The sequence below is a fragment of the Sander lucioperca genome, chromosome 6, assembly GCF_008315115.2.
Source record: "Sander lucioperca isolate FBNREF2018 chromosome 6, SLUC_FBN_1.2, whole genome shotgun sequence".
NCBI lineage: Eukaryota > Metazoa > Chordata > Actinopteri > Perciformes > Percidae > Sander > Sander lucioperca.
The window spans coordinates 40,059,847-40,077,245 of NC_050178.1; the positions used below are offsets into that span (position 1 = coordinate 40,059,847).

Genomic DNA, 17,399 nt, shown 5'->3' on the forward strand with positions numbered 1-17,399 from the left:
AATAATGTATGGCCTAACGTTATATATGTGTTTATCAATGAAGCCACTTGATTCTTGCAGAGTGTGCTTCTCTGCCACCAGATGCCGCTTAATTACCTCCAATAATTCATCAAAGCCTTCCACTTCCTGCCCGAACAGTTCAGTTCAGGAAGAAGAAATAATGGCGACGCTTCTGGGGTCCGAGTCCCCTTGTACTGGAGGAAAACGAAGACATTGCAATGGCAATGTCGTCACAAAGTTCACGGCTAGTAAAATTACTGGTCAGGGTTTCAGTCGAGGGACGCAGGTAAGAGAAACGATGCATGTTTCGTCGGTAAAGACATCTGAAAGACCAGGGACTTGCGTTCAGAGTCCAGCCTGAAAACGAAGACGTTGTCCTGGAGAGTTGACTGGAGATCCAGTCGCCCCTGTCAGCTTTTGCTTTGCAGCTAGCTCGAACATTATGGGGTTTTTTTTCAAATGAAAACCTTAAACTTTTACGACATTGAGTTCTGGATAATAATACATGCTTGCTGACAAGACAAATATTGTTAGCACTACAAGTGCATGAAGCAAGGTCCGCTTCAAGTGGGTCTTTTGTTGTTAGCCACGTTAGCTTAGCATTATCTGCCAGGTTAACTACGATATAGAAACGCTTAGAACTGAAGCTTTGACGGGTTGCTATTGTTTTCTGTCGTCCAGTGTTACTGGGGAGCCCGTAGTTCAATTTCGGAAGCTCTTAAATCACGTAATTAATGGCAGTAATGTTTGCTAATGTTACGGTGTAACGTCAGCTAACGTTAGCTAGCTAAGCCAGTTCAGGTGATTACGTAACGACACACTAACGACTAGCTAGCTAGCTAGCTATAACTAACGTTACCGTTTCCATAAATAGATAGGCCACAGCTGTTTGGACAAGTTCGCAAGTGTATTCTTTAGTTCCCCGCAAGTAAACATTTATACGACATTTATTTTAACTTGTGTAGCACATAGGGCCATTTGTTCGTTACTTTAGATAGAACGCTAACGTTAGTTGACGTAACGTTAAACTGTTTAACGCTAGGTTTATGCATATGAACGTAGCACAGGTCTGTCCTGACATTTTCACACATTCAGCCACTGTATCTTTATTTCACTTTGTTCTTAACACGTTTGTGACTTCAGCTGTTACGTTGTAAAGCTGATGAAACCATGTATTCCTGTAGAGTCAGTGTCGTACCTTTTACCTTCTTGCTGACTGGCAGTTTTCAAGGTAGTGTGTCTCCGTGGTGAAGCGAAATGTCAGTATGATGCAGACTGCTTAAACGTCTAAAAATATCCCTCATAACCTTGAAAATGTAATTTGACAAGTAGTATAAGACTTCTCACAGTGTTGAGACAGTTGCCACATTGAACACTATTGTTGTTAAGTTAGTGCTTTTTGGTGTCTTGGAAGGCTTTCCATGGTCATCTCGTTAGTATGCCAAAAGCTGTTAACAATTTAAAAACATTCTCCAAGAAGGCTACTCCCTCTCTCTTTTTTGCAACGCAATTTGGTACATGGAGAGGGAACCTATGCAGGACACAAAATGTCCCTGCATTCGTTCAATATGAAAAGCAGATGTGCATTATAAACTTGATTTTAATAGCTACAAAAATATGAAGAGTTACTCTGTCATCAAGTGAGAGTTGTAAACTCTGAAATCCGTTTTTAGTGGTCTGTGGGCTGCGGGGGTTGTCAGCATTGTTTTTTAACTTTAAAATGGATGGATAGTAATTGCCTCTGATGACTAGCTATAGGGTTTAAGCATATGAATATAAAATCTCTTGAATGAGAAAAGGTATAGTGCTGCATTTGAGTTTCTTGTTTTGGTCATACTAATTTCCAGGGATTTTAAAGGCACTCGGGCTATGTTTAGACAGAAACGATCTGAAGAGAACGCAAAAGTGGCGTTGCATTCTCACTTTTTATTCCGCGTTTAGACGAGCGATTTTGGGGGGGAATCTGCATGAACACCAGGTGGCTGGGTGGTAGTGTGAAGCACTGCCACACAAAACCACCAAGTCTGCATCCTAGTCCTTCGTTCTACTTCTCTCCCTAGTAGCTTGAAACCAAAACATGGTTGACAATTTTGTCTGGACAGACGAGGAGGTGGAGTTATTGCTCCAAACAACCTTAGATTACAAAGGCACAACAGGGGCGTGGACTGGGAGTCCTGCCAGTCAAAATATATAGACATATGGACCGAATTTCTTCAGCAGTATCCTGTACCAGGAGGGACGTCATATCCACACGAGAAATACGCTATCTGTAAAAGTCAGATATCATCAAAGCTGAAAGCCAAGTATAGGCAGGCTGTGGATACCCAACGGCGGAGTGGCCATGGGCGAGTAATCGCTCTATATTTTGATTTATATAACGAAATATCGGGTGGGAATAGACTTTTACGTTTTTACCCTTTAGACGGGAACGCAACGGTGGAGTTCTTAAGATTTCCACTCTGGTGGGTGGTTTCACTTTTTTGCGTTTTTAAGCCCCAAAAACGCTGTCGCCGTCTAAACGAAAGACACATCTGATAAAATATTTTGTCGTTTTCACCTGCGAGCGTTGTCGTGTAAACAGGGCCTTAAGTGCCAGTTGGGTGGGTATTAAATGCCAATAGGAGGATTGGGTTTATTTGCTGATCATGTATAGAGAAAATGATCCCAAGATTTTACAAAATGTGTCTCCCTTGCAAAAAGGGTTTCATCAGTGAAGATTGCTGTCACAACCAAAAATTCATTACCTGTAGAGTCAATAAATACACTAGGTATATGTATAAAATTACCTCTTCTGTGACCTTTCCAAAAAGCCTAATTCAGAATGACCCACAAGAGTTTAATCTGAATGAGAAAAACTCAACACAGAACAACTATGCTTGCATCACTCACTGTACTGCCATGTATGCTGTAGGGTCAGCTTTAAGATTTGGCTGCATCTTATAGACTCGCTCCACAATACATTTGCACCCACTGACTATGAGCCAGGCCAGGACTCTTGTCCTACACTTTTAGTTATTACAGGGATGACATAAGAATTTGATTAGTTGCTTTTGGTTTCTGTTCTCCTAGTTACAGTGGTCTACTACATGACCTAAGGTTTGGCTTAACTATAATCTCATTAAAAAGAAGACCCAACCTTCCTATTCACTGGGACTTAATGTGCATACATTTTATAGACAGCATATATTTTCTTTACTCGAAAGCACACTCTGCTTTCCTCTGTAAGAAAAGCATCCACTTGTACAAGCATACATACCTCTGAATGCTAATGCAAATAACATTATATACATTTTCACTGTATATTTTTCACTATTTAAGGTTGCCTCTGTTTGTGTCTTAGCTCCCAGGAGGCCTGCTCCAGGAAAGAGATAAACGGGCCAAGTGGCATGGCATCCCAACTCTGCTGCAGAGGCTCTACGAGAGCAGTCATCCCAACAGTGACCTCTCCCATGCACACAGCTTTCTTAAGGTAACCACACAGCACTAGTCCATCCATCAACGAGGCTGTGGAATTACTGGTTTTAACCACTTGTTGCTGAATGTTTTACTTTGGAGCCTGGGTGATGTAAATTACATGTGGACAATGGTTTTTGTCAGGTTCTATCATCCCAGCTCTCCATGGAGGCCATGTCTTTTGTCACAGAGGACAGGAAGACCGCTCAGGAATCTACCTTCCCCAACACGTACACCTTTGACCTCTTTGGTGGAGTCAATGTAAGTCTGACATTCCTAGTGCTTGATGCTCTGTACTTATTGGACTCAGAAGCTTGTTACCTCTGGAGAATCAGTTTCCATGTAGTACAACTCCTACAGAGGCACTGTAAATGTAAATACAGTATTTGCTCACAGCATTGAATACTATTTTTTCTGTTTTCTCTTAAGCTGCTTGTGGAGCTCTTGATGAGACCCACATTAACTATGCAGAAGAAAAAAGCCAATAGTAAGTAGTGACGTGAATATGTCTGCTTTTATTGGGAAGTAAACAAGTTTTTACATGATCATTGATTTTGATTTCATGATTTGTTCGGGCAATTTGACTAATGTCTGTGGTTCTGTTTCAACAGTGAATGATGACTTGGTCAAGGACTGCCTTAGTGTTCTCTACAACTGTTGTATATGTGTAAGTATCCTATTACATTTTGTACATACCAGAGAAATGTCAGAGGTGCATTATACCTTGCTTCTATTTAGCGCATGTGTATAAGTAGGAAGTATTTTCCTTGCAGTTGGTTTGTGCTGTTATTATTATTGCACTATATTCAACTCAACATAGACAATCATTTCTCTTTTTTATTGCACTATTTGCACATTAAGACTGTACATTTCATATTTTATATATTACTGTATATTTGTTTTTAATATATATGTTAAAAGTCTGGATAATATATGTTTGTATATGTTGTTTGTATACCTGGAGTGGTACCAAAAATAATTTATTATAAAATATTAAAGTATTTCTGATTCTGATTACAGCATGGGCATGGTTTAAATAAAGTGCACATTTTCTTCTTTAATTCATAGACAGAGGGGGTCACAAAGAGCCTGGCAGCAAGGGATGACTTTGTTCTGTTTCTCTTCACCCTGATGACAAACAAGAAGACCTTCCTGCAGACTGCTACCCTAATTGAAGATATACTTGGAGTTAAAAAGGTCAGAGTTATACTTGTATTGAATCCTCATGCTATGAAGTCACTTCATGATTTATGCAGTGACACATTTGGCAAGCCAGCAATATTCTTAAAGGGGGAGTTTTATGTGCGTCTGTGTCTTTAAAGGTCAGTGAAATTATAATTATGAATCTTAATTTTTCTGTGAAAATACTTTTTTAATCTTTGCTCTGCCGATACATTTGTTTTGTTATCTGCTGGCTCTGTTGTCCATGTCCAGACAACTCTTATGCCAGAATGATTTTGCCTGGCAGAGCTACTAACACCCAAATGTCACACTCATGCCTTAATTTAAGAATCATTCTGTGTTCTGCTTGAATTTCTAGTGATATTCTTATATATTTTAAAACGCATATCACTATCTTTGCTTAGCTCTGTAGAGTGAAAGTTTTGTAATTTACCAGATTCTATGACAAAAATTGGGTACTCTATTGTCTGTCTTTTTGCTTTCTTTTTTTCTACATTTTCTTGATCCCAGACGTTATGTCCGTAACTAAATCTTCTAAATGTTTGAATAATGCAACTCCACTAAGGCGTTGTTGTGCCTACATATGGAGGCTTTGTAGACACTCCATTTGTAGCTTGTGCATCTCCTCAAAAATTACAATGACTTATCTATACTTCAGTTTCATGTAGGTTGCATACATTGGGTTGCTTTGTGTTCTCTACTGTAGAGCTGTAACAAACTGTACAATTAATTGTCTCAGAAATAATTGCGATTTAACAATATGATTCTCTTTCAGTCAAATTTTAAAAAATATTTTTATGTATTACTTTTTCAAACAAAGTTTTGTATGAATCCCAGGATACATCTTTTGGTTATTTCACTGTTATGTGACGCAGATAATGTAATAACACAAGTACAGAGCCTATGAAGTAAACCACGCCTCTTTATTATCATAAAACATTGTGTTTAATTCTTAAATGAACATAAAATTGACAATTACCATCAACACCCATACCCCTTAGGACCCTAGCTAATGTTACCAATTAATTGCGGTAAAACAAAGAGGGCGATCAGACAATTATGTAATTGTTACAGGCCTACTCTACTGTTCATATTTCTGGGCCTGGTAGTGTTAAGTGGTGGTGATAACAACTAGGAGTAGTTTGACAAAAGTGTATCCTCTTCTATTTAGTATTTCTGACATTAATAGTTTGATATTTAGCAAAGGTATTTCCAGTGCAAACCACCTCCCTGCTTTATATCATACAGTGAGAGAATGTCAATAGGAATGTTTAGGGGAGATTATGAACAACATGCCTACATTATTTGCAATGGTTTTACAACAGTTGACATTTTAAACTCATTTTAAATAGAAACACTATGATATTAACCTGCAACATCATGACAGAAGTATAACTCTCTATAGAATTATGCTTTCCGGTAGCGGTGGTAAAAAATGTAAAAGAAAAATAAGCAACTACAAAAGACTTTTGTTTGCTCTTTTTCTGGCAATGGGGAATTAAGTGTGTAAAAAGACGCATGTCCTCTGTTTTTAAGTACCCTGTTCCCATCATTACAGTGGCTTTTCTTACCGTGTGGATTAGTGGTCTAGAGATAATGTATGTGTAGGCATACCTCGTATGGATTATACACCAGGCCTAAGGAAGGAATCTTGAGAAAATGCTTTTTGCTGGTAAATTGTCCTGATCATTTGTCATTATTTCAGATCACAATAGATCAAAACATCACAGGCAATTCAGCCTGGCAAAATAAATTATGAACCATTGCTACAATAATGGAGGGAGAAACATATACAGGACTCAATTTTCCCTTCCTATTATGCTGATTGTTTGTTGCTGTTTTTTTTTTAAATGAAAAGTCAAAAATATATTCTGTATGTTTTATGGGTAAATATCTTTTTAGCTTTTATCCATAAACTGATCTATTGAAATATGAAGAAAAAAACTGCTACAGTTTTGGCAGGTTCAGTCAGGGTCAATCTCACAACTTGCTAATTGCATAAATGTTAAATGTCTGATGTCTCTCTGCTTTCAGTTTGGTAACAGTTCATTTGTTTGCATTTTCCAGGAAATGATCCAGTTAGAGGGCATCCCCAACCTGTCAGGCCTGGTCCAAAGCTTTGACCAACAACAACTAGCCAACTTCTGCCGCATCCTATCTGTCACTATCTCAGAACCTGATGTAGGAAACGACGACAAGCACACCCTGTTGGCCAAAAATGCACAACAGAAAAGCAATGCTAGCCCCTCACGGGCCGAGGTCAACCAGGGTAGGTTGTCTTCAGAGTACATTGTAGGGCTGCACGATATTGGGAAAAACCTGACATTGCAATATTTTCCTTTTTTTTGGCAATATTAAAAAAAAAAAGACTACAGGAATATTTAACATTTTTAGTTGAATGCATTCATCTGGTGCACTTTTGAGGGCAGAATGAAGAGGCTAGATCTATGAAGAACGTGCTCTTGTAATCAATGTTTTGCTCTCATAAACCATTTAATCATAAACGCATTGGTTTATTATCCAGTGCAGCATGACATGTTTAGGTTCATTTGCCTGACTTGACATCACACATCCTGCGATGTGACTATTGCGCATGCGCACATTGTAATTTCGATGCTAAAACGATGTATAATGCAGGCCTAGTACGGAGTTCTCACTCCATGCTATAATGTATTTTGTGCCATTGCAAAAGAATGGATCAGTAAATTGTGACATATCAATACTATTACTATTTCTCCAATAGTAACCCTGCTAAACATCCCTGGCTTCATTGAGCGGCTGTGTAAGCTGGCCACTAGAAAGGTGTCTGAGGCCACAGGAGCTAACTTCCTGCAGGAGCTGGAGGACTGGTACACATGGCTAGACAATGCTCTGGTCCTGGACGCCCTCATGCAGATGGCTACTGAGGAGGCTGAACAAAGCAGTACAGGTGAGACGAGTCAGTTGTGCTGCCGGTTCCTTACACTGATTAAAGCCTATAAACTTTGACAGATTTTTTTCCCTCACCTCCAGAGTCATCAGATGAGAGTTCCCTGGCCACCAGCCCTCTGAGACATCGACTGCCCCAGTCCATGAAGATTGTCCATGAGATCATGTATAAAGTAGAAGTGCTCTATGTGCTGTGTGTCCTCCTTATGGGCCGACAGAGGAACCAGGTACTTAAAAGCACACATCTCGTCCCTCCTTGAGATTTAAGCTGGAGTGTTGTGTTTCACTGAGCACTGTATTGTGTCTCACAGGTCCACAAGATGTTGGCAGAATTTCGTCTCATCCCAGGGCTCAATAACTTGTTTGACAAGCTGATCTGGAGGAAATACACTGCCTCAAATCATGTCGTCCATGGCCAAAATGAGAACTGCGACTGTAGTCCAGTATGAACTTTCAACACTATCCTTGGAAACTGGCTCTGGGCAGTTACATTAAACATTTTCAAGTTGAACATAACCATTAACACTCTGTTCTCATTGTGCAGGAAATATCCTTCAAAATCCAGTTCTTGCGGCTACTTCAGAGCTTCAGTGATCACCATGAGTAAGTGACCCTTAATTTAATGACCTGGGAGTTGATATTTTCTTCCAAGCTATGTTTGTTGTTAAAATATTTTACCTGTCTTTAGGAATAAATACCTCCTACTGAATAGCCAGGAGCTGAATGAACTGAGTGCCATATCCATGAAGGCTAACATCCCTGAGGTGGAAGCACTGGTCAACACAGACAGAAGCCTAGTGTGTGACGGGAAGAAGGGCCTTCTCACACGCCTTCTCACTGTCATGAAGAGGGAGCCTCCAGACTCGTCATTCAGGTCAGCATCACGTAGGCCAAAGATTAAGACGCCAGAGATAAAGTTGATGATATGTCAGCCTTCTTTAAAAGAGTCCCCATATTGAAGTATCAGGCTCTCTGTTTTTTTTTTTGTTTTTTTTAAAGATTTCTCAAGATTTGTCTCTAGTTCTGCTTTTTATAGCTTTGCTGAAGCTTTCTGTTGTGTTTGTAGATTCTGGCAGGCAAGGGCAGTGGAAAGTTTTCTCAGAGGAGCCACCTCCTATGCAGACCAAATGTTCCTCCTGAAGAGGGGACTACTAGAGGTAAAACTACAACCATGGATTGTTTTTCTCATCATCCATGAAGACCCTCCACATAGCACAGATCTGTCCTTGATTTTGAATTCTCTTGAATGTACAGCTGCTCACTTTCTGTTTCCATCCCTCGACAGCACATCCTGTTTTGCATCATAGACAGTGGCTGTACGTCTCGAGATGTCCTACAGAGCTACTTTGATCTGCTTGGAGAGCTCATGAAGTTTAACATTGATGCCTTCAAAAGATTCAACAAATATGTCAACACTCCGGAGAAGGTATAATTGTGTACACCTTAAATGCGTTACAAAAATGTATATGCTGGCCTAACAAAATAAAATGTTAAAACCATTCCTCAGCTTGTGTGGTGGATGAACAAGTATGTCTAATAGTATACTATACTGATGGTATAATTTGATCTCTCTTCTGTAGTTTCAGACCTTCCTGACGCAGATCAACAGTTCTCTGGTGGACTCTAACATGCTGGTGCGCTGCATTGTCCTTTCATTGGACCGCTTTGAGAGCCAGACTGAAGATGTCAAAGGTAAACTGGAATGGAAAATGTACACATGTAGAATAGTTGATTAGAGAACACTTAAAGGAGAAGTTACTAAAATAATTTCTTGTTTTGAATTAAATAATCGTTGATTTTTGACTAGTTAGAGTCAGGCACCGTTCCTGTCGTTATTTCTGTTTTGTTAAGCCCTTTGGGACTTGCGTACGATAAAATCATAACTAAGGATAGATATATATTTGTCAAATAGTTGCTGGTGTGTGACAAAATATAAAATAAGGTGATTTGTGTAAATGGAAAAAAAAATCATGAAAAGCAGCTTCAAGGAGTGACGAGGTATATTTAAGCAATAGCTCATGACAGGCCATGGTATGTTGTGATTATATATCAGCTAAGGGGCGTCGTTCAGCCAGATGCGAGGCCAATTTAAATATTTTTATTAATAAATGATTATGTTCACAATAAAATAAATCCTCCTGGGCTGGCTGCCTACACATACCGAATACTAAATGGTTAGTTTGTATTCACCAAAGTCACACATAAAACACAAACTAACTAACTAATTGAGGCAGTGGTAGACCAGCAGTCATCTGCGAGATCAAAGGAGTATGAAGAGAGCCTAGATAACAGCTTCAGTTCCCCTTCGGAAAGTGCTGAAAGAAATTAGACACCATAGCTGTTGTATATGGTTATTACATCATGAGTATGAACCAATCAGATTGATTTGATCTGAATATGTGTGTTAAAGTGAAAGTTAAAGGGGAAAGTGAAAGAGCAGCCACTGAGGTGCCCTTGAGCAAGGCCCTTAACCGCTAACCGCTCCAGTGGAGCTGCCCGGTGGCCAGCAGATCAGACTGTGGTTGTACTGGGCAGCTTCCAGGTATGAATGTGGAACAGTGTGAATGTGACAGGTCGTCGTTGCAAATGAGAAATTGTTCTCAATCGACTTCCCTGGATAAATAAAGGCATTAAAAAAAAAAAAAATGCCGCAAAACCCCCCAAAATAGAAAAATACTTTTTCCTGTTCATAAATAGATGGATAAGTGTTATTCCTATACTAGATTTTAACCACTGATTTCTGTGTTCTATATTTTCCCAGTGGTGGAGGTGCTTTCTGAATGCTGCCTGCTGTCCTACATGGCCAGAGTTGAGAACAGGCTGGCCTTCCTCTTCCGTCTGATCAACATCATCAACGTACAGACACTCACACAGGTCTTGTTTCATTTTCACTTTGTCACATGTATTCAGAGAAACTCATAGTTCAAGAATTCAAGAATAAGAAATGATTGGAATCACATTTAACCACATTTTAAGATAAAGTAACATCAGTTACCATTTCAAGTTAGCATTTCAATAGATTTGTGTGTGTGTGTGTAAGTAATTCAATCTTGTTTTTTCTTGCATCCATCACATCACATTTATCCTGCAGGAGAATGTGAGCTGTTTAAACACCAGTTTGGTGATCTTGATGCTGGCCAGAAGAAAGGCAAAACTGCCCTTCTACCTCAACGCCCTGCGGGAGAAGGAGTACGCCGAAAAGTACCCGGGCTGCCTGCTCAACAACTTCCACAACCTGCTGCGCTTCTGGCAGCGCCACTACCTCAACAAGGACAAAGACAGCACCTGTCTGGAGAACGTGAGTAGCTGTCACTCTTTCCTGAGCGTAATTGAAGCATTAGTAATTATCTTTATTTCACCAAAGTCTACAACAGCTGCTTCAAACAAGCAGCAAGTCAGCAACATGTCATGCAAGTCCCCTCTCAGTGTCTACTGTTTACGTTCAGTCACTTTTCTGGCACACATTCACAACATTCTGGGAAATAACATGTACGCATGCTGGACGAGTATTATTTGGCTGGAACACAAGCTTGTACAACTGGTTTAGACCTCCCTATTGGTTAAAATGAAACAAAATTCAAGAGATGATTTTAAAAAATGTAGCCAAGTTGTGTTCTGTATTTTGATAGAATACTTATTATTCTAATGAGTCCATTCTTAAAGCGGTAGCAAGTGCTAAAGGACAGGAGAGATACAAAAAATAATCCTAACTCTTTTCTTCATCTATGTAATAAAGTGAGACGTATCTGTATGTACGTGTGTCTGTGTTTGGAGGGAAGGTAACCTGCAAGTCACATGCAGAACGCTTTACGACAGCGGGGGGTGGTGTTACCGCCTTTGACTCTTTTTTCCTGATTCCAACGTTAGCTACATGATTGCTGGATATACCAAACTAACTTTTCTTCACTTTCCTGGAGCGGATAGCTGAAAGGAACATTGCGACTGTTGTGTGGAATAAGTTTGGCGAAAAAAAAAGGCCCTACGCTTTTCAGTGTCTATTATTTCGTTAAGAGGAAACTCAATAAAAAGCCATTTGCGTAGTCCTTTTCAAGTAAAGGCATAAAATGCCTTTTCCAACACTAAATATCAAACAAAAGCCAGACACTATATAGTATTAAGTTGCTGTGAGCTGTAGCCTACATTCACCACTTCTAAACAGAGGCAGAACATAACGTAATCTCGGAGATTATTCCTTCACGGCGCTGTGCAATGCGAGAAAATCTCAGAGCTGAACCGGGCAGACACAGCAGTTTTCATCAGACTCACCCTGGGTCGGGTTAATTAAGTCTACTGCTAACTTACAACACTAATAACATTACCGTCGCCAAAATACCCCCGCGAATCAAATCCCCTACTTCACCGTTAACCGTCAAGTCACTAAACCTGTATGGAAATTAACACCTCTGCTGAAATGTGACATTCGTAACGTGAGGGTAGTATACTGCCATGAGTCCATGAAGCTAATGTCTGATTACTCCACATTTTCATTGTGATATTTTGTGATTACATTCTGGATCTGCCACATTCTCTGTCAGATAAATCAGTAAGTCAGTAGTAGGCTATACAGTGGAGTTGCATATTAAGTGGTTTGGGGTCCTTCTGTAAGTAATTTTGGGGTACACTTTGGTTTTGAAGAATTCTACAAGCAGCAATACCACAGGCCAAGCAATCGGCCCGTTCCAAACAGGCACATTTCCAACGGGCACTGCACTAGTTTCTCATTATTTCCCATATCATCTTGCATCTTAACCCTCTGAGGTCTAAGCCATTTTTCCCAGCTTTGTTTTCGCCTGGTCTCCTTGTGTAATAATGCTTGTATAACTTCAACCCTGTTATGCACAATCAAGTTATATACATCATTTCTTTCAGGAGAACCTGGGCTATCAGGATATGCATGCTGCAGGGATGTCACATGAATGTATAAATTAGAGACAAAAGAAAAGACTAAATGGAAATTAAATCTCACAGAAATGTATTGAAATCACACAGGGAACCATAACGACTAAGACTTTTGGCTTTTGAAAATTGTTCTCCAAAGTGGTGGCAATCAGTGAAAAACAAAAACACACAAAAATATAAAACTATTTAGGTTTTTTGCCAGAAAAGTCGCTTTACGCTTTTATCCAAAAAGGTTAGTCACCTCTAATGCGTTATCTGTCTGTCTGACATCAGTAAGCCAAATTGCACTCATTTCAACCTCAAGGCTTCATTCTGCTGTCTCTTTTCTTTCTTTCCTCTGTCTTCCAATACACACACAGACACAGTAAATAAGGCCCTCCTGTAGACCTCTCTATTGGCTGGGCAAACTCAATCCCCAAATGACTTGATATGATTAGTCGAGCCAGCTGTCAGTCAAGTTGCCCCAATCTAAGATGGAACCCGGCTAACACCAATAGATCTTTCTTTGGTACAAAAAGATGACTAAATACAGTAAATAGCCGTGCAATCGTGGATTTATCGCTCTGGAATTATTGTTCAAAGTCTCCGAAAAGTCACCGTCTTCTTGGCCGGATTACTAAGCTTCTGGAATGGCTACAAAGACACCGAGACCCTTTAGAAAGGTAGCTGTCTGCTAATGAGGTACAGCTACGGCGAGATGATTGGTCCAAAGGTCGCGAAGCAAACGGAACATACGCAAGTTGATTTTTGGATATAATTATTATTATTCATGTCACAAAGACACAGTAATTCCATGATGGATTCAAAAAAGCTTCTGGATGGCCTACAATTGTCAGAGGACCTCGTTGAAACTTAGCTTTTCTCTGCTTCTAAACTAAAAAAAAGTCTCTACACTGTATTTATCTGGAGATATTAAATCAGACATATAAAGTACGTATTCTTCTGTTGTATACGACCACGCCGACCTAGTAAAGCAGGCACTTAAGTAGCAGTTTACAAAATTTGTATTGCCGTTGTAGTTATGATTTTCCAGGACCTTTTGGTTTTGTATTACATCCTCGTGGTCATTGAGCGTGATGCTGTAGTGATCGGTGTGGGACAAATACCACAAAGACCCACTGTCACATCCTACATGTACTGTGTAAGTGCTGAACAACAACAATGGAGGAGAAATTAATATATTTTTACCTCAGTGGATGCTCCGTATCATAGCAACCAGAGGCAAAGCGTCTCAGCTGAGAAAAAACGCTGCGCCTCCACAGCGCTCTCAATCGCTCCCAGCTTGGTGTTTCATCTAGTAAGAAATGCACAAGACAGTAACACCAGCGATTGTCTGACTAATAAGAATTTGGCAACACAACTCCAAATGAATGCTAATGTTGTTGTAAATGGTTTTCTATCAATGTTGTGTATTTGCTTGTTCCGCTGCCCCCAAGTGGCCAGAAATAGAAATCATGGCTGCTTCATCATGAACAATATTTATTATTATTATTACACCATTATATACACAACCCAAAAGCTCATCACTTTGATCTAACCCTTATTTACGATATTATTTAATGGTGAAATTATCAGCCAAGTATACACTACCGGTCAAAAGTTTGGGGTCACTTAGAAATTTCCATTCCACTCCATTAAAGACAGAATACCAGCGGAGATCAGTTGCATTGTTTTTTTAATCAGAGCAGCAGTTTTCAGATTACATTATGTGTTTACATAATTGCAAAAGGGTTCTCGACTGTTGTAGAAAGAAGTGGCTGATCTTTAATGCAATATCTACATTGCCCATTATCAGCAACCATTCATCCATGTTCCAAAGGCACATTCTGTTTACCGATCTGATATCATTTTAAAAGACTAACTGAGAAAACATTGGAGAACCCTTTTGCAATTATGTAAGCACATGGTGTAACCTGAAAACTGCTGCCCTGGTTAAAAAAACAATGCAACTGATCTCAGCTGGTATTCTGTCTGTAATGGAGTGGAATGGAAATTTCTACGTGACCCCACACTTTTGACCGGTAGTGTACATGTAACTTGACATTGCAGCTAAGCCTTCAATAACGAGCACTAAATCCTCTCTGCTTTCTCTCCTCCCAGAGTTCCTGTATCCCCTTCAGCTACTGGAAGGAGACGGTGTCAGTGCTGCTGGGCTCAGACAGGACTTCTCTGTGTGCCATAGCAAGCTACATTGATGAACCCTACATGGATCTGGACAGAGACCTGCTGGAGGATTGACCTCCAGTTTGTTCACTTTGTGGGCAGAAGGTCACAGGGAGCATGGACACCTAAAGCTGGTGACGTCTCCACTGAGCTGAGCCATCCAGGCACTTTGTGACTGCGTTCTGGATGTAAAGACTCGCCTGTTTTTTTGTCTGTACCTTCGCATTGAGGCTGTCATCACAGACGTGATGGGACGTAATTTGCCTGGCTGTCATCCTCTCACTAAGTTACCGACCTCTTCTTCAAAGGAAGAGGAGGAAACCTGTATGCCCACCCCAGATTGCCCACATCGTTTGACAGACAATTAAGGGACCTTGTGAAATGACACCTGCATTGGTTGTTTGCTTTAGGTGAAATTCAAAAAAGAAAAAAATATATATGTATGATTCAACAAAGTATGTTAGAAAAAAAGATTCTTTGGTTTGGAAATGGCCACAGCTTAAATCGTTACCCAGATGTGCAGGTCAGTGGTTTGTCACAGGGCTGCCAGGAGCCACCGGCCTCACTCTCCCACTACCTACGCTCTCTCTGTTCCACGCCACTGGCTGACCTGTGGGGGAAACTGGTGAGATGGGATTTTTTTGCAGGGGTCTTATCAATGAACTGCGTTTTGATTTAACCTGTCTGTGGGTCTATTTTATTAGATGGATATTGTTAATTGGTGCTTTTTGGCTCTACTCTGCACATTTAGGTAGCTTGTGGGCTGGCTGACATGTTTCACAAAACACACGGGGCTCCTCTCACCTAAAACCATCCACTCTGTTGTGGCTTTAGAAGCCACTCGGGAGTCGTTTTTTTTTATTTTTTTTATTTACTTATATGTCTTGTTCAAACTTTTTAGCTCTGGATAAACTGTAGAATAAAACATTGCACAGATTAAATTGTTTTTATTGTTTATTGTATTTTACCACATTTGTTGATTAAAAACATTTTCTTTTTGTAGCCGAATGTGTATCCATGTTGTGAGAGATGCTTTGAGAAGAGAATAAACTATGCAGGCGCTACTGTTAGGATACCACTTACATTGTTTCAGTCCATAGAAAGTTTATGTGAGTTAGCCTTCTGCCCAACAGCATCAGCATTGGATTGAAGGTCTACCACTTTCTCTGGTCTCTCAAAATCTTTGACAACAAGCTGAGAATGACAATCTTTCTTTATGATGGCTCATTTTACATGACACCACTTGGTTTTTTTTGTTTGGATCAAGATGAAGCAGTGGGCAGGGCTATGTTGATGTGTTCACGGCCTGAATGTGCGGCTGTTTAATGGACATGGAAGATGCTGATTTGGTTTCTCAAATTAAGCAGACCCAACCTGAGATAAGTACAAATGGATGAGCTACCTCATATTTTATCCTTGCACCGTACAGATCAAACCACTTCTTATGTCAAGTGTACAGTTTTACTCTCAGCATGTCATGAGTCATAATAAATGTTCATGTGAATGTATAAGGGCATTTCCGCAGTTGACCCCTTATGCCATGAGTTGCTAGTGCTGTGCCGCCTTGGGATGCAAACACTTTGAAAGCCTTTTATTTGCTTTAAAGCTACTTAACCAGAAATGTTTCCTTTTTTTCTAACTTTCATTCAGCATGTCTTAAATCTCTTGATGGGTGTGCGTGCACATACTTTGAATTAGTTCATCTTTTGTGCTTTGCAGTGAAGTTGATACAATTACACTTTACAAGTGCTTCTCTAACAAATTCTCTGTTTCTTTGCTGGATGCCCGAGATAATTTCTTTGGTTTCTTGATAGCATAATGTGATTTGAAGCGGGGTACCTCTGCAGTGGTGTTACATTCTTAGTACTGATCGTATGTTATCATTGATCCAAAGCTCTTATCACTCCAGTCATCCACTATGGAAGCCAATGAGGTTATTGGTATAAAATTATGAATGTTGTGAGCGCTCTTCGGGAGCAACTTCATAAACAATCTTTAAACCCTGACGTCTGTAGCTTTGTGATTTGAATTTTAGAGAGAGTGAGCCCTCTGTATGATGCACAAGAGAATTGGTTCTCAACACTTATGCTCCTAGTAGGCCTTAGATTTCATTCATTAGTTTATTTAAAAAATGGTGACATGGTATCCCCTTGGCCAAGAACATGCTGCACAGTGTTAAACATAACACTATCTGGTTTTTATTTGAGATCCCTGATGCTTTGACTTTATTAACTGGAGATTTATGTAATGTTTGGCATGATGAGGATTATATTAAGACACATTTTGCATCCTCTCTTACGATTCACACTCAACAGACCACGTGGTGCTTTTTTTGATTAAATAGGATTGTGTCTCACCTCGCCGTGATCGACACCATCTTAGTTGTTGAAAGGAATGACTTTAAGAGATGCGGACAGTGGATAATATTCATGGTGTAAATCATTAATTAATTTTAGATAACCCATGTTTTTTTTCATGTGTTGACGTTGCATAAAATCTCACATGGCTGTTAGTTATTCACCTCTGCACACTTCAGTCTTAATCTCTTTCTAACCCTGTTTGAGCATCAAACAAGATTCATGTTTTAGTTTGACATTCTACTGTAACTACTTTTATAACCAACTTTCACCCACATGTTCCTCCTGCTGGTATTAAAACTTAATTTTCCTTATTTAACAGCTGTTTGTCAAATTAATAATATAATAAATTCTCCTTTAGATCTTCTCTGTGGGATTTCTATCTTTATCACATATTTACACTGAAAAATAAAAAAA

The 17,399-nt window shown here is 39.7% G+C and overlaps 1 protein-coding gene across 1 annotated transcript; it reads left to right on the plus strand.

The window, feature by feature from the left end:
- The first annotated feature begins 48 nt into the window (after positions 1-48).
- On the plus strand, positions 49-17,348 carry trpc4apa (transient receptor potential cation channel, subfamily C, member 4 associated protein a). The gene is made up of 18 exons (XM_031279221.2): positions 49-286; positions 3,341-3,469; positions 3,598-3,714; positions 3,883-3,940; positions 4,065-4,120; positions 4,522-4,650; positions 6,703-6,904; positions 7,379-7,564; positions 7,648-7,790; positions 7,875-8,006; positions 8,108-8,166; positions 8,252-8,437; positions 8,630-8,720; positions 8,849-8,989; positions 9,144-9,255; positions 10,325-10,437; positions 10,655-10,861; positions 14,563-17,348. The coding sequence occupies exons 1-18, from the start codon at positions 161-163 to the stop codon at positions 14,698-14,700; spliced, it is 2,325 nt and encodes a 774-aa protein (XP_031135081.1). The 5' UTR covers positions 49-160; the 3' UTR covers positions 14,701-17,348.
- Positions 17,349-17,399: the final 51 nt, after the last annotated feature.